This window comes from Aristolochia californica, unplaced genomic scaffold, assembly GCF_029961685.1.
Source record: "Aristolochia californica isolate CCGP_79_NKW_82.1479 unplaced genomic scaffold, dmAriCali1.0.hap1 SCAF_6, whole genome shotgun sequence".
Lineage (NCBI taxonomy): Eukaryota > Viridiplantae > Streptophyta > Magnoliopsida > Piperales > Aristolochiaceae > Aristolochia > Aristolochia californica.
Window position 1 is genome coordinate 41,790,263 of NW_027182257.1, and position 22,192 is coordinate 41,812,454.

A 22,192-nucleotide genomic window follows, 5' to 3' on the forward strand; every position below is an offset into this window, starting at 1 on the left:
ATATGAAATCATTGGGGGTAATATAATTTCATTATATACATTTTAATTTTATCGTATGGTTTTTAAAACCAATTTTATAAATATTTCTATTTGGTATTAAGAGGAGACTTTTGATGATTTAATATATTTTACAGGGAATGAGATCTGGAGGGCAATCTAGCTAGCAACGCTTCTCCCTGGCATTGAGATACCAACATGAACGAAAGATGTGACGGCGCCGGTCCGTAAAAATGTCGAAGACACTCGTCCCCTTTGGATTATTTTGGGTCGGAAGGATCCAAGGCGGGGATTAGGCCTCGGCCGATAGGACCCTTCGTTTCAAGCCGGCTGGGAGACGGTACAACCGACCTTGCATGCGCGTTGCTTTCTTCCTCCGCCCCAGTATGGAGCAAAAGACCAGGCGCAAGCTGTCAAGAAGACACAGCTTCTGCTAGGTCAATGAGGGCACTTCTTCCCCCTTGGCCACAAGGCGAGTTCTTGTCGCCCATCAACGGCTTCTTATGGACAGGGTTTGCCGGATTGGCTGCAAATATCTCCCCTCTGGTGGAGAGCAGGAGTCGGTGGGAACCGAAGCTCTCTTATTGGTGTGGATGATGAACTGTAAAGGCGAGTGGTGGTCAAGAAAACGAAGACGAGGACGAGAGGAAGATGGAGCAAACTCATGATTGTAGGGTTTTATTTGTAAACAGTGCATGCAATTTCAAGCTGTTTCTATCAAACAGTGGATCGAGTTTCTTTTATGGGATAGCAAACAAATCATTATAAGATAAGCATCTGGGTGTTACCCAAAGAGGTTTCGAATATGAAGTATGGGAACGGAGCTCTGGCTGCAACCTCATGTTTGTATGTCAAATAAGGACTGGTTTTTCCACAGACTGAATTTGCTAAACCAGATCAGAATTCCTTAAACCCATCTTTTACCATGAGAGATCTCTCTTTCACATGTTCGAGGTTGTTTCATGCTGGTTGCTAAGAATGAGTATAATGGAGAGTAAACTCTTTCTCGTTCAGGACTAAGGAGATATTATGCGAGCATAGGGGTAATATGATAATTTACAAGAACGGGGGTATTTATGTAATTACGTGTCTAAGAACTGTGGATCGTGGAATTTCGCAGTTTCGAACCAGCCAGCGAGAGAGGAACGTCGTGGCTCGATCTTTGAGGAAAACGACGCCTCCCGTCGTCGTACACTGACCTGTTTTTATCCACCAAAGGTCGGTCTGGTCAAACAGCCATGTGGCAAAATTAGGATCATCTAATAGGGTGGGCTCAATTTGATTGATCTCATCTTTAGATCTTTTCAGGGCCTCTCATCTTTCCTTTATAGCACCCGTTGGGTGTTTATGCTTATTACCACTTTTTCTTCTTCTGCTTCGTCGTCCTTTCTGTCTACTGTTGCTTGTCGAGAGGGTTTGATTTCTCCTCAGCGAGGAAAAATGAAGGTGACGATGGTTTCTCTCCGTGAAAGAAATAAAAAATTGGAAGATCTTGGTGGGTCTACCTTCTCGCATTCTTGTAATGGTTTGGTCGTCTGAACTTTTTTTTTTTTTTTTCTTTCTTCGAGTTTACAGATCTTCGACTGGGTTCACCGGAAGTTCCATACGAACGTCGACTACTGCATGGTTTCTCGGAAGAAATTAGGTGAGTTTTTGTATCCTTCAACGCGATTTACATGTTCATGGGACGAACATTAGTCACCTTTTAAAACAGCTTTTGTTTTGATAAGCGAAAGAACGAAAAAGTATACTTTGCCAGCTGCTCATATAGCGATTTCTCAGAAAACAGTTCGTTCGTAATGCTTTTTTCAAGAAAAAACTAATATTTTCAGTAATTTTTTGGTTATGTTGCCGGGTTCATCTACCTAAAGCTATCTCTTTCTGCTACTTCGGTTGCAGCTGATGAAAAGAAGCAGAAAGAGCAGAACTCAGAAAATCCAAACTAACTAAGTCAATATGCCTTTTTTTAATGAAATGGCTCCCTTATTTGAGAATAGTGAGGGCGGATTGCACCACGTTCCTATGATAATATCTTCAATAGGAACTCGTGTTTAGAACGGATTAAATAAGCCGAAGAGCATATTTTATTAAGAAAAGTTCAATATGTATTCTTTTTTCTTTTTTAAGTTTCTGCTTTCTGTGCCAGCCTTTTTGAGTTTCCCAGTAGCCACACCGGTTTCAAGAAAGATTAAATTCTTCAGACGATGATTCTTTCCTCCATAAAATTTCCATTCATGGTGATGATCCAATATTTCTTTGTAAGAGTAAACTGTAAAGAAAGTGTTATCTGGTTTTTTGTTTCATGTTCATGTATTTTTTACTTTTCTTCTATGGTTGTAGATGCATGGGACGAGGAAGTGAAGAAAACGGAGGCTGTCGAGAAAGACACTGAGGCTCTGCTGCGCGATCACGTGAACCTGATCAAGGCCTTCAATGGCTGGCCGGAAGGCATTTTCGCCATCGGTACCTTCGGCCTCGACCAGCTGGATCTCTACCAAGACGAACATTCCAACGACGGAGATGAATATCCTATCGAAGAAAAGGAGGAAGAAGATCAGTACTACCCTTCTGACCAACCCCACGAAGTGATGAAAAACAACTATGCCTACGCCGTCTCCGCGGGCGCTGACAAGTCTTCCCGTGAGGATTGCACCGCCGGTCACGCTGAGAAGGATTGCAACAAGCTACTCCCACTGATGAAACCGGAGACGGAGATCGTTGAAACCGGTCTGGAGTACTCGACGGACGAGAAGAAGAAGAAAAGCGAGAGAACGACCCTGGCCGACCTCTTCTCAGCTGAGGCAACGCCTCTTCCACCTCCTCCGCCGGCGGAATTGCTCAAACCCACGCCGGTTTCCGGCAAGAGCCCGACGTGCCGGAAGAAACACGTGGGATCGCTCGCCAAGAAGCTGATGCCTTGGAAGGGAGAGGATTCTCGTCCAACCACAAAAATACACCGAGTAAAGTTCTCACTCTCTCATCAATTAATGCTTTCTTTCACTCGTTTGGTCGAAGTAAAAGTCCGACCCGACCCGACCTGACTCGTTGGACCCTTCTAAAAACTAGGGTTTAATAACCTATTACGTAGAGGAGTTAATGGGCGAGTTGCCAGGGTGGCATCGAGTCTTCTTGAACCGGATTCTAACCCAACCCATTTAGACACTACTGGTGGCATCTTCCATAATGAGGAAATTTTACTTGCTGACATGGTGAGTAAAAAATATAACCGAAGAAATCTATTTGTTCTTCAGCTGCGGCTTTGTCATAAAGCGACAAAGTGCCACGAGGTTGGTCGTTAAAAGTGGTTGGTCAGTGCAGGTTTGTCGCCAGGGTCTGTGGGGGACGGTCGTTGCTTTAGGGTGGCACTAAATACCTTTTAACTGAAAACGACTCCCCTAATTTCTTTGATTAACAAACTAATAGGATAAAATAATTGAACTGTAGGACCCACACCGTTATCCTTTCTTGAGGCTATGAAGTGACATAACATTTAAAACATTACAAGTAATTCATGTACATATTTTTTTTTAAATATAACATAACTATTTATATTTTGAGTCATTATAATACAATAAAAATATTATCCGTATAAAAAACTAAAATTCCTTCATAACAATGATATTGTGACTCTTTTACCATGCTAGGTTATAAAAATCCAATAATGTCATGTGTACAAATAATGTGGCTCCACCAAAGTTGAGGTGAGCAAATTTATAATGTCTAATGTCACAATTACATGTACATACATTGAATATTTTGATACATTTTCACGTGTTAGAGTCAGAATTTATTTTTTTGAAAATGCATCTAATAATTTTTATTTTTTTTGTGTTTCAATTATTGAAAAAAATTTATTTAGTTGATATGCTTCTCAATGGACAGGTGTTTACCAAAATGTTGAAGAGGAAGATTCATCCCGAATTTGATAGCACTACTGGAGCACCAGGATCACTCGAGGTTGATTCAAATGTTGAATTTCCAATTGTCGATTCTTCTTCTTCTTCCTCCGGTTACAATTCAACTATTGATGTTGCACAAAATGAATCAACTTCTTTACTTTAAGGTCAGTGTCCCTTTTCTTAATTTTTCTTTAAAATTAGCACAATAATTATTGTATAAAAATAAAAATTATAACTAACCCACGATACAAGAATTGAACTACTTGCTTAGCGGTTCTATTTTTTATAATTATTTTTTTCTCTTTATAAAAAATGTTTCTTTCTATCTGCAGTTGTTATAGTGGAAGACTGGATCCAAGTCTGGTGGTTGATTAAGAGGGTGGTGTGCATTTTGTTACTTTATTATCGTGTAATTGTTTGAGATTGTAAGGAATTTGTGTTTTGGTCTAATATTTTGTTGCATAGTGCATGTGTACATATTAATCAACCTTATGGAAAGTAGCAGCCTTGGATTTATAATAAGAGGCCTAGAGATATTTTATTAGAGCCCTTCAAAATTTGATATATATGATAGTGTTATCCTATTAAGAAATCCAATCGACCCCGTAATCCTGTTCTTGCCCCTCCTCCCGATGGAGGTTAGTTTTACAACCATATCTTTATCTTTTAATTATCTTGCAACTTTGTCTCAGTTTTGTTAAATGATAGAGATGACTTTTCAATTGGTTCACTAGTTCGCAATCTCATACTGCATTTTACAACGAGGTTGATTTTCAAGTTTGTCCCTACCTTAGCTCAAGTAGTTGCTTATAAATAAAAATATTTAAAATAAAAATAAATTAAAACAATAATTTAATTAAAAAATTAAATATACAAAGGGTAAGACAGTAATGAAACCTCGTATATCAAGGTCACCAAAACTCATTTCCACCTTGAACCAACATGATCTTTTTTCCGTGGTTCCTATCCCATCAATGAGGGTAGGATTAGCACAATTACATTCAACAATATGGATCGAGTATTGCACATTATAAGTCATCTAATAGGAGCCAAAAAAAAATGTATAGGTGTATAGTTGTTTTCACAATTGAACTTGTTGATTTTTATGGGCAACACTAAACACAAGAGATCTTAACGGAAGGAGAGAAGAGAATAACTCAAGCTCTTGGGAGAGAGGAGAAAAGAAACCAAAGGAGAAAAAATAAGAGGAAAAAAAAAAAGGTGTATGGACAAATTTAAGCCAAGAGGAAGAGTTTTGAATGTTCTACCTCATGCCTTAACGCTATATTCATAGTTGTGTGAAGGTGTTTACAATGACTATAATGCCCTTAGGACTACATGCTTCAAAAAGAAAAATACATAAGAGGATATACACCAGCTTGCATACTTACAATTCTATGTCACTTCTATGAAAGTTTTCATTATTTACTAGCCATGCCACCCCTACACACATGGGTGGCATCGAGCAGAGCCGAGCCCGAACCTACCTATGTTCGAGCAGAGTTTGATTTAAATATTTCGATCAGAGCTTCGATCCGAGCCTCGTCTCGAGCCTAAATTTTTTATCGAGCTCGAGCCCAACAAGTTCGAGCCGAACTCGAGCCTCAACATACATTTAAAACTTTTCAAAAAATATATATTGAATAAAATGTATATAAAATTATGCATACATTTTACATAAAATTGGGCATGACCTCTACATAAAATTGGGTATAACCTATATATATAATACGTGTATAAGATTGGGCATAACCTCTACTTAAAATTGAGCATAATCTATATATATATAATACTTGTATAAAATTCGGCGTGACCTCTACTTAAAATTGGGCATAATCAATATACATAATACCTGCATAAACACTCCATAAACACTCCATGGAATTGTTTATATAGTCCATAAAATAGTCTAAACACTCCATACACTGCATAACATTATAAATAAACTCCATACAATAATCAAACACAATAAAATTAATGAAATATCACTATCAATTTGCAATCACCCAAATAAAAACTATAAATCCTTTAAATAAAATCTTATTACTATTAGAGACTTACTAGAAAAATACAAGAAATATTTTAAATTTTTCTTAGGAAAGTTAAATGGACCTCTTATTGCCTTTCCTAAGGAAATAAATAAAAATTAATAATTAATCTAATATATTATTATACTTATCGATAAATTTTTAATCACATAAAATGTCAAACACAAAATTGCTATGAAAATTGCCTCATGCTCAAAGTATTATATCATCAACTGTTAAATACTTATTGAAAATTTTTCTATATGGTTTTCTAACCCATCTTGGCAAGAAAATCTTACATAGAAAATTATATGATTTTTTAAAAAGAATTTATAATTAGAAAAATATTTTGAAAAAAATGAGGCACTAATGGTCCCTATATTTCTACTAAAAATGTCTTTTCAACATTTATTGAAAAAACCACTAACAGTCTCTAGAAACGTATTTCTACTAAAATATCTTTTCAATTTATTTAAGAGTCATGAGGAAGGGACAAAGAGTTTTTTTTTCCTTGTTTATGATTTTGCCCGTATGGGTGGCTTTGAATAAATTATATATAAAATTATGCATACATTTTTAAAAAATATAATGATAGGGGAGGTTCATGATTGAATTTCAATAATGGATTAAAATGCACCAATATTAATCTTTTTTACTCCAATTGTTGTCTAGCTTGTTTTGTAATTTTTGAATCCCCCTAGATGAAAATTTATATTCTAGGAAAAACTAAAAATATTTTTCCTATGATACATATTCCCAAAAAAACCTTTAAATAAAATCTTATTACTATTGGTGACTTATTAGAAAATTACAAGAAATATTTTAAAATTTTCTTAGGAAAGTTAAATGGACTTTTTATTGTCTCTTCTAGGGAAATAAATAAAAATTAATAATCAATCTAATATATTATTATATTTATCAATAAAAATTTAATTAAATAAAATATCAAACACAAAATTACAATGAAAATTGCTTCATGCTAAAAGTATTACAGCATCAGCTGTTAAATACTTATTCAAAAAAATTTTATACAGTTTTCTACCCCGTCTTGGTACGAAAATCTTACTTAGAAAATTATATGATTTTTAATAAAAAAACTCAATTAGAAAAATATTTTAAAAAACATGAGACACTAATAGTTTATAGAAACTTATTTCTATCATTTTTTTTTAATTTTTATAGCGATTTTTTTTTTTTACTTTATGATCTCGCACATGCGAGATCATCTTCGCGCGGGGGAGGAGGGAGATTATTTCTCCCCTAATTTCTCCCCTGAACTTAGGTTATGGGTTTCCACCAAGGCAACGCGGAGGGAAGGGGGTTACGGTGCCAGGGAGGACATGTCGTCGGGGATGATGGCTGCGACGGAGGCAGCGGCGATGGAAGGGGCGGTGACGGAAGCGGCGGCGACGGCGAGGAGAGGAAGAAATCGAACGGACGGCCACAGAGGCGGCCGGCGAGCAGCTGCGACTGCGGTAGAGATGGCCGGTGAAGAGCGGCGACAACAACCAACGGGAGGGGCTCGGCAGTGACGAGGGGAGGAAATTCACCCCCCCCCCCCCCCCCCCCCCCCCCCCCCTCTCTCGATCCCGCTTCCGCTCCCGCTCCCGACCCGATACCGATCCGACTCACCTCGAATCGGCTCACAAGCCGACGAACCGAACCTGGTTTCGATCGAGCTCAGCTCGTTAAGGTAAACGAGCCGATTTCGGTGCTCGTGCTCGATAGATACTTAATCGAATCGAGCCGGTACCGAGCCGAACTCGAGCCACTCGCGAGCCGGCTCGGTTCGAAGCCACCCCTACACACGTGGGTGTCTCTTAACACTCCCCCTCGAACTTGCAAATAATATTGGTCAAGAAACTTGTGTGTTTGAAAAATAAAATTATATTGCCTTGCTTTGATTCATCTTATTCTTGTTCACATCTTACTTGTAGTCTTCATCTTGTTGCCATCTTGTTCTCCCCCTTGGATATTCTACTCACATAAAATTTTATTACCATAACAAGTGGAATTCTTCATTGTAGATTATTTTTTTCTTCTCAAATGATAACAACATCCATATTTCACTACATCACTCAACTTGCAATCTTATCATTCATATTTTTCCTTCTATTCTCCCCCTCAAGCTGGGAGGTAATGACAATAACACCAGCTTGATACAAAAAAATAGTTATAGTAATTTTCTCCTCCATCAATGTGTCCCGTACTCAATGGGACGTAGACTCTCAAAAAGTAAAAGAAGGGTGATAAAAAAAGGTCAAAACCAACCTTCAAGGATTTCAAACAAATAATAATCACTGAAGAGGGTAATGTCAATCACTCAAAAGACGGCGATAAAAACCAAAGGGTACCAAAAAAAAGTCTCAATGGGCTTAAAAACATCCATATATAAAAATGGATACCAACCAAAACAATGCACCAAGGGGTTGGTCTAAGAGGGTAAACGACAGTAAAAAAAGGATGGTAGGAGAAAAACAACTAAGTAAAAGAGTTATGAGTGATTAAAGGTAAAAAAAAAACTACTACCGTGATAAAAAGGAGAGAAGAAACCAAGGGAGAGAAAGAAGAGGAAAAGAGAGATTAGTGTATGGATGAATTTGAGCCAAGAAGAAAGGCTTGAATGTTTTACTTCATGCCTTGAGGCTATATTTATAGTTGTGTGAAGGTGTTTACAATGACTACAATGCTTTGAAGGCTACATGCTTAAAAAAAAAACATAAGAGGACACATACCAACTTGTTTAATTACGATTCTATGTCATCTCTATGACAGTTCTTCTTATTTACTAATTATGCCACCCCTACACACACGAGTGCCTCTTAACAGAACTAGAGAGGTTGTTTAGTTTTGGTTGAACATGTTTAAACCAATGTGATGTTAATAATTTTCGAAAGAGGTACCACCACGTAATAAAACTTTTAATTATTTTTTAATTATTTTAAAAACTTTTAATTTTGTTTCTCGGTTAAACTCAGACACTATAATCTTTCCTATAATGTATAAACATAAGAAAAATAATCAAAAAATTGTTTAATATAATAAAAATTAAAAATTAAGAAAATTTAATAAAAATGTTTAATTTAATAAAAAATAATCCTGTAATGTATATTCGTGACGATTTTCTCGCATCGGGCGAATCGTTCGCTTTGCACCGGTTTCGGACATTTTTATGCACAAACGTGCAAACGCACAACACGTGCCTCACGAGGAGTCACACGTGTTGCACGTCATGCGATTGCCCTTTTCCATTCGCGATTGCAACTGTCCGGATTCATCCCCACGGTCAGGACGCGCGCGACCATTTTTAGCATTTTTTTTGTGCCCTGTTGGTGACAGATAACAGCCCTGCGCCTCCACCATCGTGTATTTGTTGTTGTCTTTCCCCTTGTTTTTCAGTTAACAGAGTGCGAGAGTCCAATCTCTGGGGTGTCGATTCGATCGACTGAAGGAGTTTCGAGGGTATAAATTGGGTCAAGTAATGATCATCCGTTTGCTGATTGTTTCTTCTCTTCAAATTTTGTTTAGGTTACCTGTCCGATTTTGATCCGTCGTTGTAGATTATCTACAGGCATGGCGGCGGAACCCAAGATCCTTGTGTTTGACGAGGTTGCGAAGCATAATCTGACGAAGGATTGCTGGCTTATAATCTCCGGAAAGGTGCGCTTTTATTTTTGCTTATAAGCGCAGCATGATTATTCCTTATTTTCGTGGTTGTGTTGAATTTTATCGAACATCTCTTGTTCATGGATTGATGTGTGGGGTGTTGGAGGTAGGATTGAGATGTCTATTTTCCTACTTCTAGGTGGCTTGGTATTTGAGAAAATTATGCTTTGATGAGAGAGGTCAGTTGTGTTTGTCTGGACAGTATAGCACCTTGTTTCAAGTCTTGTGCTTTTAGGATCTGATAGGGATTACTGAAACTAAAAGGGAACGGAGGATATCCTCCGGCTGCCAAGGTGATCGCTATCATTCATGGGCTTCTTAGCGTGGTTAATTACGCTTTGCATTTATTTTCAAAAAGTAAATATTAATGGCAGAGATCAAATACAAGCTTTTATTCAGATATAGTTGCTATGCATGTCTCATCTTAGACTCTCTCTCGGCTCTCATTCCACTCTGCCCTGTGGAATGTTAACTTGTCTTCTTATATTTTTAGAACTTGGAGAAGTTTTGCATGCAAACATGTTGGTCCTCGTTAGATGATCAGTGCTAGTTCACTGATTTCTGGGAATGAATATGGATCATGTTTCCTTGAGATGGAACACTTCATGGATGAGAAAGGATGTCCTCACAGTGCCAAAGGTGCCAGAAAGTAGTTACATTTCATTATGACACTTAATCCCTTGACTTTTTAAGTTTTGTATGTATTCTTTGTACCTAGGGGTGGCATCAAGTCGAGCCTAGCCCGAACATAAAACCTGCCTATGTTCGGGCCAAGTTTGATTTAAATATTTCGAACTCGAGCTCGAGCCCAGCCCAGCCTCGAGCCTAAAATTGTTATCAAGCCCAAGCCTAATAATTTTAACCGAGTTCGAGCTAAGCTTGAACTTCAACATTTATTTAAATCTTTTCAAAAAATACATGTCTCGAGTTCGAGCTCCGACATGCATTTAAAACTTTTAAAAAAATATATATTAAATAAATTGTATATAAAATTATGTATACATTTTACATAAAATTGGGCATGACCTCCACTTAAAATTGGGTATAAGGGTGGCATCGAATTGAGCTGAGCCCGAACCTTCCTATGTTCGAGCTGAGCTTGATTTAAATATTTCGAACTCGAGTTTGAGCCGATCCTAACCTCGAGCCTAAAATTGTAATCGAGCTCGAGCTCGAGCCGAGTTCAAGCTTTAACCTAAATTTAATACTCTGCATAAAATATATGTCAAATAAATTATATATAAAATTATGCATACATTTTAAAAAAAGAATGATAATGGATTAGAACGCACCAATATTAATATTTTTTACCCAAAATATTGTCTATCTTATTTTTTAATTTCTGAATCTGACCATAAATTTACTATGGCCTCCTTAGAGCTCTGGTTGAAAATTTATATTTTAGGAAAAACTAGAAATGTTTTTCCTAGGATACATATTTCCAAAAGACACTTTAAATAACATTCTATTACTATTAGTGACGTACTAGAAAATTACAAGAAATATTTTAAAATTTTCTTAGGGAAGTTAAATGGACCTCTTATTGTCTCTTCCAGGGAAATAAATAAAAAATAATAATTAATCTAATATATTACTATACTTATCGATATATTTTTAACCAAATAAAATGTCAAACACAAAATTGCTATGAAAATTGCCTGATGTTAAAAGTACTATAACATCAATTGTCAAATACTTATTCAAAAAAATTCTATACGGTTTTCTAGCCCATCTTGGTAGGAAAATCTTATTTAAAAAAATTATATGATTTTTTTAATAAGAATTTCCAATTAGAAAAATGTTTCCAAAAAACATGAGGCACTAATAGTCCCTAGAAACGTATTTCTACTAAAAATGTCTTTTCAATATTTTTTTTTAAAACCCACTAATAGTCCCTAGAAATGTATTTCTACTAAAATGTTTTTTCAATTTCTTCATGAGCCATGAGGAAGGGACAACCGGAGTTCAAGAAAGAGTTTTTTTTTTTTTTTCATTTGCTTATGATCTCGCACGAGCGAAAGTTGCACGTAATTTTCCCCGTGAACTTAGGTCTCTGGTTTTTTGCTGAAACGACGCGAAGGGAAGGGGGTCTAGCGGCGCCGGCAAGGACCTGTTGCAGGGCTGACGGCTGCGACGGAAGTAGCGGTGAAGGCAGACGAGGGGAGGAAGAAATCGAACCGAGCAGCGGCGAAGGCGGTGGCCACAATAGCGGATGGGAGGGGTTCGACGGTGACGAGGGGAGGAAGAATTTTCCCCCCCTCGCTCTCGCTCCTGCTCCCAAGCCGTTAACGAGCTGGCTCGTGAGCTTTTGAACCGAACCATGGCTTGGTCGAGCTCGGCTCGTTAACTCAAAAGAGTCTTATCTTCGAGATCTAGATAAACCGAATTGAACCAAGCTGAGTTCGAGCCGCTTGCAAACCGGCTCGGTTCGATGCCACCCCTATTCATACCCATAGTGTTTTGTCCGTTAATTCATCTTTTGGCTGATGTTATGTATCAATAGGGCATTTAAAGCAATACTTTGGTTCCAGTAAACCTTTCATCTGTGGGTTAATGGATTGTTAATGTCAGTATGTCAGTGGAAAGTGGTGGGTAGTTTTTTCCTTTTCCTTCTATTGGTTTGTCAAATGAACAGTTGTATTAGATTTGTGATAAGTCAATGTTTTCAAGCTTGTTATGGCTGCACATGTTAGAAAGAAAAAAAAAAACGAAAACCGAAGTATGTCATGTGAATGGCTCAAAATCTGAAATGGCAAATCATGTACACCTTCAGTGCATTTCTGAGTTGGCTGACTTAAGAACACATTGATAATCTTTCTGTTAATGAAATATGTAATTGGTGCCCTTCGTCTCGTGTATGAAGATTATAGCTAATGTACGTCTCGTTCAAACTCAGGGAAGTAACCAGTAAAATTTTATTGCATTAATCCCCATATAGAGTGGAATAGTTATCTGAACTTGCACTTCTCAGTTGTTTGTGCTAATTAATAACTACATTGATAGCAATGTGTTCATGTATCTACTAATCAATGAACAAACATATTAGCTGGTCATTAGATGTTGGGGAGTTGCTAACTTTGCGAGTTGATTGAATTGAACTAGTCCGAAGATAATAGCTTATGTATGTCTCATTTTAACTGAGGGACGTCACTAGTAAAATTTTATTGCAATTATTCTAATATAGAGTGTAATGGCTCTCTGAACTAGCACTTCTCAGTTCTTTGTGCTAATTGGTGACTTAATGTGATGGCAATGTGTTCATGGATTAAACAAACATACGAAGTTAGTCATAAGACGTTGCAGGGATCTGCTGACTTTGTGAGATGATTGAATTGAACTTCTGAGCTGTCTTGATAAACTTTTTTGATTGATGCTGTTTCCTGTGTGTTTTCACATATTTTAATTGCTCTTAACTGCGTTTTCTGAAATTGCCATCTATCAGGTGTATGACGTAACCTCATTTATGGAAGATCATCCTGGTGGCGATGAGGTGTTGCTAGCTGCAACTGGTAAAAGTTTTGATTTGCATTATATTTACAGGCATTCAACCGTTAGCACTTTTCGACTTATTTTTCTTCACTGGTTGCTAAATTTTTTTGCAGTCAAGGACATTATTCAAATAGAAACTGATAAACTAGAAATGACATCTCATACCTCTATATTTTTTTAAGAAATCTCATACTGAATCAAGTTGTGATGTCAGAGACAAAAGAAATACTAAACAGTGGATTTTAGAAATATCTAACGTGCACTTAAGACTGGAGAATGCTTTCAAAACCAAACATTTTGGGATCTCGTTGCTCCTTGGTTGGAACCTCCAAGGGATCTGAAATGGGTGTCTCAATTTGATGTTTGCAGGAAAAGATGCAACTAATGATTTTGAAGATGTGGGGCACAGTGTCACTGCTCAAGAAATGATGGATAAGTACTACATAGGTGAAATTGATGCCTCAACTATCCCATTAAAACGAACCTACATTCCTGCACAGACTCCATCTCACGTTCCATCAAAACCTAACGAGTTCCTCGTAAGGATCTTGCAATTCCTTGTGCCTCTTATGATTTTGGGCCTGGCCTTTGCAGTTCGGTACTTGACCAAAACTGAATAGCCAAAATGGATTTGATGAATCTTTTCCATGTCCCGATGTATTCCATTTGATGTTTTCTGCATTTGTGGATTGTGGTCGAAAATTGTTCTTACAATGAAGAAACGTTAGTAGTAACATTGTTGTAAAAAATACCAGTAATTCTGAACTAAAGCTGGTAGAGTCTTTGTTCTGTCACTGTCGCATGTGCTCATGCCTCTTTTTATCCTTTTGTCTCGTCGTCTTTCCTTTTACCACTCTCGTTGCTATGAAGAGCTTCAAATGCTGTTTTTGATTATAAATCTTGGACGGCCCTTTATTCACTCAAAACTCTGAATTAACTTATTAAAGTTGAAGCGGTGGTTTCTTAAGCATGAAATGATTGAAATCGGCTACAATCTGAGGGTCGAATTTTAGAGGTATTTTAAGGATCTTACCATGGTATAGAATACCGAAACACCTACCCAGTAGTATGTGACAGCCTTTATGTTATAATTTTGTCATATATTGGCAGTCTTACATTCAGTTTAATAATAGCTTTAAACAATACACCCCGTGTAATAGATCAGTTGGCATTATGAGTCCTGTTTTTTTTATTTTGTCATGGAAGAAATGGTAAATACAACATGGCCCGAGTGAGTTCTTCCAGTCCTTCAGTATCTCTTCTACGATGCATGGTGGTGGTTCGCTGATATCAGTGTGGTGAACATAGCAGTAATCGCCATGAATCTTCATCAGACATACGTTGCTGCTTAGTTAAGAACAAGAAGCTACAAAATAACATAACTAAATAGAGAAGAGTTTGAGAGGAATCTGTAAGAAAGAGCAATTTTTTTGTTGAGCAACAAGTTTGTTACAATCTTGTATGAAAGACTTGGTGACAGAGCCAGTTAAAATTTCTTTTGAAAAAAAGAAACAGAAAAATTGAACGAGAAAAGACTTAGTTGACAAGTGAATCCAAAAATTACTCCCGTATTTTGTCATGAAGTGTTACCACCAAGTCATGGGCGTCATCCAATAGCTTCCAGACATCCAACTGTCCAGTCATGCTATTGCATTCCCTCATTATTTCATCCATGCTACTATACTTTTCAATGATCAGTTTCCTTCTCTGCAGCACACTGGCAGCAATTGCATATAGTAGTAGATCTTCTGTTGGCGGAGCCCGCTGCCTTATCCTACCCCATGCAGATTTTCCAATCCGTGCCCTGATTGCTGCCTGGTCAGCCCACATCACCTCCCACAGACAGAGTGTCTGCTCAAAGCTCAACTCCCGCCTGAACATAACCACCACCATCCTATACACAAAGAAGCAGTCTTCAGCTTGAAGCTTCTCCAAGTGCTTATACAGATACGAGTCCTTGTACTTAATAATCTTAGACACTGTATTAAGCTGTCTCCTTATCCCTACTTCATCAAGCCTAAAATTGTGTCGAGCTTTCTTCATGAAGCCAACAAAGCACCAGAATGCCTCGTGGTCCTCCTCCATAACAGCTATAATGGGGGATAGCAAGTCGCTCATCCCTTGACAGTAACCAATTTCTGGGTCGTAAATTGCATATGCTTCAAGAATGGCCACTAACCTTGCAGCGTGATAGATTCTGCATGGCTCTAACTGGTCATAATCCCTCAGTCCCACAACCTGAGCACACCTGCATGCCCGAGCTTCTGAAACCGAGGCTTGGGACGGGGAGAAAATGACCCACTCAGCATTGGCCCGTACAGCATCAAGACGAATGATCCGCTGCCATGTAACTACGTCCTCAACTGTGTGGATTTTGGATGTTTTGGAGTCCTTGGGATCAATCTCCTCTATAAGTTCTGGGGGGGTCTCTGATTCTTCAACCGAAGATTCAGAATCAGAAGATTCAGTTTCAACAGCCGAGGCATCAAATTGGGTCAAGCCACTCTTGTCTTCATCTTCCTGTTCATCCTCAGCACGTGACTTACAGCTAGAATCCTTTTCTCCAACTGTTTGTTCTTCATCTTCTTCACCTTCCTCTTCTTCCAAAATCTCACCTTCAGTAGAAAGGGATTCTCTAGCACTAACGGCATCCTCTGAGCTAGGAGAATCTCTAGTCTGGGAACCTAATTCACCCGATTTCATATAATTCTCATCCAACTGCTTCAGAAGTCGCCGACATTTTCTTCTAAGATTCTCATATTCTTTCCTATAAGACAAGGAGACAATGGCAACAGTAAGTTGGCACCAGGCAAGATGAAGATAACAAGGCTTCTTTCTGGCATAGGTAATCATTTTAACATTACAAATGAAAGAAGAAACAGTTCCACTCGTTCAAAAAAAAAAAAAAAGGAAAACAAAATGCAGCCCGAAAGAAATTACCTTTTCTGTGTTCTGACTGCATTTCTCTCAACCTTTGTGCTGTTTAAGTCGTAACTGTAATCAATAAAGAATAGAAAACAACCTATTAGAGAAAACATCAAATATTTTTTTAAAAAAATGCAAACAACAAGAACATTCTATGACAAGAAAAAGTAGTGCACACAGCTTATTAATCAAATACTCCAAGACGATAAGCAAACACATGAGGTAAAATACAGAACAATACAACAAGGTACAATATCAAGAATCTGTCTTCAACCCGGACACATAATTTGTGTAAACAACCATCTCAATTTACTGCAAAATATAAGCTCATAAAAAATTAAACAAAGTTACTCTCCACCATCAAAAAGACAGTATTGCCATTTTATAGGACACTAGATGAATGCTGTAACAAAAGGATCACCTAAATTGGCTTAGCTGAAGGCTAAATGATGTCTTGTAAGATTGTTTGAATTCAAATCTCAATGTAATAGAGTGAAAAAAAAGCTGTGTGAAGTATAAGCACATGAAAAATCAAACAAGTTACACACTCTACCATCCCGACAACTGTATTGCCATGTTAGAACAACAACAAAATGTGGTGATAACAGAGAACTGATTTTGTTTAGTTGATGTTTAAATGATATCTTGTAAAGACTTCGTACCCAAGCCAACGAAATGTCCTTTGCACTCCATCTTTTGAAAGGAAGCTATCAATACTACCAGTCTATGTTGTCAACATTTCCAAAACTAAAAAGTCATTAAGCATACATAGCAATTCTGAGTCTGCCAGCATGTCCCTCTTCTACGATGTCCAAGTCACGGTTGTTAAAACTCTGGAAAATCATCTTAGGGGTCTACATTTTATACATCTAACAAAAACTCATCCATATTGCTACTATTTTTATCTTCTGGAGATATCGATAATGGAACCTCAGGGCCCAGGCTACTGTGTGTCACGAGCAGTATTTTACTCAAGTAATTTCTTTTACAATTGATCGGTAAGGTATTCACCATCATTTTCCATAAAACATGAGACACAAATAAACTTAACATTTGCCAAAAAATCCACTTCAATGAAGTTATTTAGTGTTATAAGCAAAGACAATACACACTGGAGCCCACAATACACAAGTAACCCGGGGATCACACACTGAGCCTCGGCCAACGCTTAACCTGTTCTAATATCACTATTGAATTGAGTCCGGTTCCATCCCAAGATAACTAGCCACTTAAGAGGCCTTATTCTCAATTTTATAACCTATTAACTTTTCTTCTCATTTTTCTATGACTACTCAACAAATAATAATAATAATAATAATACTATTTTACAGACCATATTGTTTAGTAAATGTAGATAAGTCGACAAGGGATGACCAACATGCACAAACCCAAACTACATTTCTACCTGTCCTGCTACAATCTATGGCAGAAGAAACCAGTCCAGTCCACTTTTGGTCAACCCCATTTCAAAGCAATTCTTACTTTTTCTCAGTTAACCCTCTAGCCATTTTAGCTCCTAGTATGCATCCTAAAATTAAGATCATCTAGTTATATATAAACGTCATTAGGTTGCAAGGCCAATCTAAAGTAGGTTCTAATTGTTGTTTCAGCACAGCAACTAAACCTTGAGACTTTTGGGGGAGGCCTGCCAAACCTTATTTTCTTATGCTGGTGGTAGAGACACATAATTTAGAAAAGTTCATCATCAGAAAAATGGAAGACCAGGGCACCATTACATGCAAAACGGATATGCATAAAAAACCTAAATTTTTTTTTGAAACGGTGAAGTTTCATTTATAACTTCAAAAAATCCTAAAAAATATCCAGATGATTTTATAAAATAAAGAAGTTTTTCATGGCGAAGGTTTTGAAAAATCTGTTTCCACCCATGACCTTTCTGGTTTAATAACCTATATCCTTAGATTTCACAGGATTTGATATTTATTCAGCAAGTTAGTACAACACAACCACATCAAGGAAAACAAGAACTCCAAAATGATTGTTTTCAATCTCATCACTTCACACACAGGACACCAATTCAAAGTCATAAAGGCAGAAACTCTTACACTCCAAGCAAGAAAGGCCAGACCTCTGCCCTAATGCTAGGATCAACACCCTGCATTATGAAAACAATAATGAATCAGAAGAGCAAGGATAGAAGAGTATAGGAATGAAAAAATGTGGCAAAAGAACTGAATTACAAAATATAAAAACCACACGCAGCCACTAGATAACAACTTACTCCACTGCGAACTTTTTTCAAAAATTTGACCCCATCTCGAAGTTTTCCGTCTGGTGCAAACAAACTTTTCCATAACCGAGGTGAAAGAGCATGCTTTCTCCTCCTACGATACCATGGAGATTTGAGACTACTCCTGAAAGACAGTTATGGAGCAGTGTCATAACAGTGGAATTTGAGGCTACAAACAGACCTTTTCAACTTGCATAAATGGCGTCTCTTCACTCAAATCCATGAGAGAAAAAAAGGAGCAAATTTGGGACTTATGCCCACAGAAATACGTAATCACAGCTCAAAATATCGTCTAACTGACAGCACTCTAGTCCAATGCCAAAGTCAATAGGTTACAAGGAAACCAACATAGGGAAAAGATGCAAGAAAAAAAGAAAAATAAATTAACAATGTGGACTTCATAATACGAGATCTTGGTTCAAGTTTGACAATCAACTGAGAATCAATGTACCCAAGTTATGTAACTGACAATCGAGACCATCAATTTATTAGAACGTGAGCTGGAGTACTCACCAGTATACCACTAAAGGAGGAAGTTCCAGAATCACTTTTTCTATTTTTTTTATTCCACAAGCTTACAAAGTAGATTTTAAAAGAAAATTTTGAAAAATGACCGAGTTACTGGGATCTACCCAAGCAAACAGATTCTTCTGAATACTTCTTTAGAATTTCAAATTTCTCTGTCTCTGCACATAAATGCCCCAAAAGATGACATATAACACTAAAACCAAATAATATGGAAACTAATGCCGAGCTTATGCAGCCACTAAATGAGCGCAAATAGATTTAGATTTAGATTTGGATTTGGGAGCAGAAAATGGACTACATCCCAGAAACCAGTGGGATGTAACTACAAAAAAAAAATCACTCATTCATGAAATATCTTTCCTCATCCTTTAACCCCTATAGACTACTGAAGAAACTATGCAAGCTTTCTCTACAGACATGATATTACGGACAGAATTTCACATTTTAACACTTATGCTTCCTAGCAAGCAACAGTAGTATGAGGTATCCCAATCAAGCAAATTGGATGACGAGCTACTGTGCTAATAAAAGAAGGTCTGTTTCCAGTAATAGAAACCCGATACTTCTCAATTTTGCTCATATTCATGCATAATCATTTTTACACCCTTATTTCTACTGTAAATAGAATATATTCAAGCAGAAAATGCAGGATGAAAAAGCTGTCCAGATAAGGTCCCTCGTCTTCCTCACAGTCTTCATACTTAGTTGTTCTTCTACAATTTGTCTTACATAGATGCCTTGGCGCTTTAGAAGACGCTCACACTCCAACAGTTTAATAAGTATTGCTTTTCCTAGAGTTTATGTAAGCTATTATCATGATTGACCCAAAAATTTTGAAGAGTAAGAAGGAGCAAAGGGACCATATCTTCATGAATTCGAACGGCAAAAAAATCTGTCCATGCATCACTATGGATCCTATCTTTCTCAAAAAAGCCATAGATACTATGGAACTAGTAAAGAGAAGTAAAAAATAATTTCATTATATTACAATCGGCATGGTTAGTTTGAGCTCGTAACCGCGAGAAACAAGAAGGATTCTGAGATCAGACCAAAATAACAATCTCAAAGAAATCTCCCCAAATGAACACGTCAAAACTCTATTACCGAATCAAGAAAGAACCGGAACTTCCCCCCTTCCCCCTCTTTCCAGGAACCGAGCCGCCAAGAACAAAGAGAAGAAGAAAATAACATAAAATAAGAATGTAAATACAGAAAGGAAATAAGGAAATTAATGAATAAATATAGTTGAAAAGACTATAAGATACAAAACCAAAGTCCAAACTTACAATTCATAAAAGTTTCGATCTTAATAAAGAACAAGAATAAACGAATAGAAACCAGAATCCAAATCCTCCCAATACTTCGCAAGTCCGAGCAAAATCTCAACAAGTACTCGGAAAAACGAAGTAAATATAATGATGAGAACATATGCAAAGCTCCAGAGTTCGTTAGCGGAAGATCGGATCTGACAACTTTGGAATCCAAAGCATAAAGACATAAGTATCAATAAAAAAGAAATTGTTTAAAAGAAAAAAAAGAAACAAAGGATGAAAGAAGAAGAAAGGGTCAGAAAATGGACTCACCTATTGGGAATGGAAGATGCGGACGAAGACGAGGAGGAGGAGGAGACAACATAAAGAACCGATCGTAAATGAACCCACGAAGACGACGACGAAGACGAAGTATGGGAGCGTCGGAGGGCTTTCATCTAGGAGGGAGAAGGAGGGGTCGTATGGTAGAAAAAGCAGAAACCAGTGGGTAAAATTACCTACGAGAGTAAACGAGAGTGGCGACAAGGGCGAACCCAGCCATGGACGTCACGGCGATCGCTACTCCACTACCATTCCAGCCAGACCAAAATCCCGCACCACCACCGCCGCCGATGAAAGCCCGACCGTTGCAGTTGCCACTGCCGAGTGCTCCGACGACGAGGCCTCCACCATTCCCAACGAAGGAGGACCAGAACATGAGGCAGAGCAGCCGCAAGTTTGCACTTCCCTTGCCCAGCGCCCCCAGTCGCGCCTCCACCATTACCGACGGAGAACCCCCCTCCCACCTCCTCCCTCTCTCTCCTTCCCTAAACCCAACTTGCTTTTTCACTCTCTTAATTTCCTCTACTTTCTTTCTCTACTCGCGCTTTCTCTGCAGTCGAGTGGACCGATGACTTTACTTTTGCGCCTTACGGACATAGGCGGAATTTGATTATTTTATAATACAACAAGATCAGATTACCCATTTTACCCTTGTCTCCTGTACATATCCTCCTTTTTGCCACTGACACGGACGGCGTCGGCTCCGGACCTGGTCACAACTGCCGGTGCTGGAGAGTCGGAATTTAGAAAGGCCCGGGTTAGGGCGACAAGAGAATCCTTTCAAACGCTCGTCCCCATTTTAAATAATCACTAGATCACATGGGATACGATGGAGCCTTCCCAATGGGCCCACCGGCAAGGGATAAGAAACATGCAAGCCATGTGACCTCTTACTGAGAGGAAGCGTAAGAGATGGCCCATCAAACAACCAATTCTCAACAGTTCTCCGATTCATAGCTGTTCTTCTTGGATTTTCCCCATTTAAGTCTGAGATAGATGCAGAGGTTTTCATTCATGCGAGACACGGAGAAATTGATCAACTCCTAACACAGGAAATTTTGATCCATAATTGCAAGGTAAATGATCGTGACTGTCATTCTCATTCATCATCGTCTTCCATTATTATGAAACAGAGTCTCCTCTTTCTTTCTTTCTTTCTAGTTTCTGCTGCTTTATTTTCCTCTCCCCTCACCAATCCCTTTCAATCCACCTTATTTTCATCTCTCTTTCTCTCTCTCTATCTCTCTTTAGATCGATATTGTCTTCTTTATTAAAATTCTTAGAACTGAAGGGTTCGATTTGCCGTTTAATAGCAAGTAAAATTATGATCCATATCACCATCAAAAGAATATTGAGGTTAATCCAATAATATCTAACTTATCAAGCATTACCTACCATCAGGCGTCAGCTTACCAAACCATGCTTCCTCCTTTTAACCACTTCTTAATGGCCTGTAGTGAAAGTGTTGACACCAAATGCTCCAAATGCAGAGCTTACAAGAGCCCCACCCCACCGCCCCTTCTTTTTTAGTATTTTTTTTCATTTGGGTTCCTGGACATGTCCTTTGAGAAGTCTCTTTCCTCAACTTCTTCTCATGATTCTCATCTCTTCCTTTAATTCAACCAGTCCCCAGCCAACTACTCTTCTCAGCCACGATTAAGGTCTCTGCTCAAAAGAGGTCCAAGAAGTTGGGGTCACTTTGGTAAATTTCCCTTAAAAGAGTTGGGATCTATGACTGTCTACACAGTGAAGTAAAGTGAGAAGGGGATTAGGACCCTACAGAACATAAAAAGACCTGTATATGATGCTTCTTTGGCT

The 22,192-nt window shown here is 38.0% G+C and overlaps 3 protein-coding genes across 5 annotated transcripts; 2 read left to right on the forward strand and 1 right to left on the reverse strand.

The window, feature by feature from the left end:
* Positions 1–1,372: 1,372 nt before the first annotated feature.
* Positions 1,373–4,348, forward strand: LOC137933941 (protein TILLER ANGLE CONTROL 1). Its single transcript, XM_068778080.1, has 5 exons — positions 1,373–1,443; positions 1,573–1,642; positions 2,338–2,957; positions 3,880–4,060; positions 4,229–4,348. The coding sequence occupies exons 1-4, from the start codon at positions 1,438–1,440 to the stop codon at positions 4,057–4,059; spliced, it is 876 nt and encodes a 291-aa protein (XP_068634181.1). The 5' UTR covers positions 1,373–1,437; the 3' UTR covers position 4,060; positions 4,229–4,348.
* A 4,880-nt stretch (positions 4,349–9,228) lies between these two features.
* LOC137933944 (cytochrome b5-like) lies at positions 9,229–13,867 on the forward strand. Of its 2 annotated transcripts, none has more exons than XM_068778083.1 (4): positions 9,229–9,401; positions 9,484–9,583; positions 13,032–13,098; positions 13,448–13,867. In XM_068778083.1, exons 2-4 carry the CDS (start codon positions 9,497–9,499, stop codon positions 13,696–13,698), a joined length of 405 nt encoding a protein of 134 aa, XP_068634184.1. In that variant the 5' UTR covers positions 9,229–9,401; positions 9,484–9,496; the 3' UTR covers positions 13,699–13,867. The 2 variants fall into 2 exon arrangements, with proteins under 2 accessions (XP_068634184.1, XP_068634185.1); XM_068778084.1 differs by having other exon boundaries at positions 9,495–9,583.
* A 621-nt stretch (positions 13,868–14,488) lies between these two features.
* LOC137933936 (rab GTPase-activating protein 22-like) lies at positions 14,489–21,119 on the reverse strand. Of its 2 annotated transcripts, none has more exons than XM_068778071.1 (5): positions 20,551–21,119; positions 18,246–18,378; positions 18,070–18,119; positions 16,019–16,072; positions 14,489–15,845 (listed from the first exon to the last, which is right to left on the reverse strand). In XM_068778071.1, exons 1-5 carry the CDS (start codon positions 20,811–20,813, stop codon positions 14,639–14,641), a joined length of 1,707 nt encoding a protein of 568 aa, XP_068634172.1. In that variant the 5' UTR covers positions 20,814–21,119; the 3' UTR covers positions 14,489–14,638. The 2 variants fall into 2 exon arrangements, with proteins under 2 accessions (XP_068634172.1, XP_068634173.1); XM_068778072.1 differs by having other exon boundaries at positions 20,366–20,642.
* Positions 21,120–22,192: the final 1,073 nt, after the last annotated feature.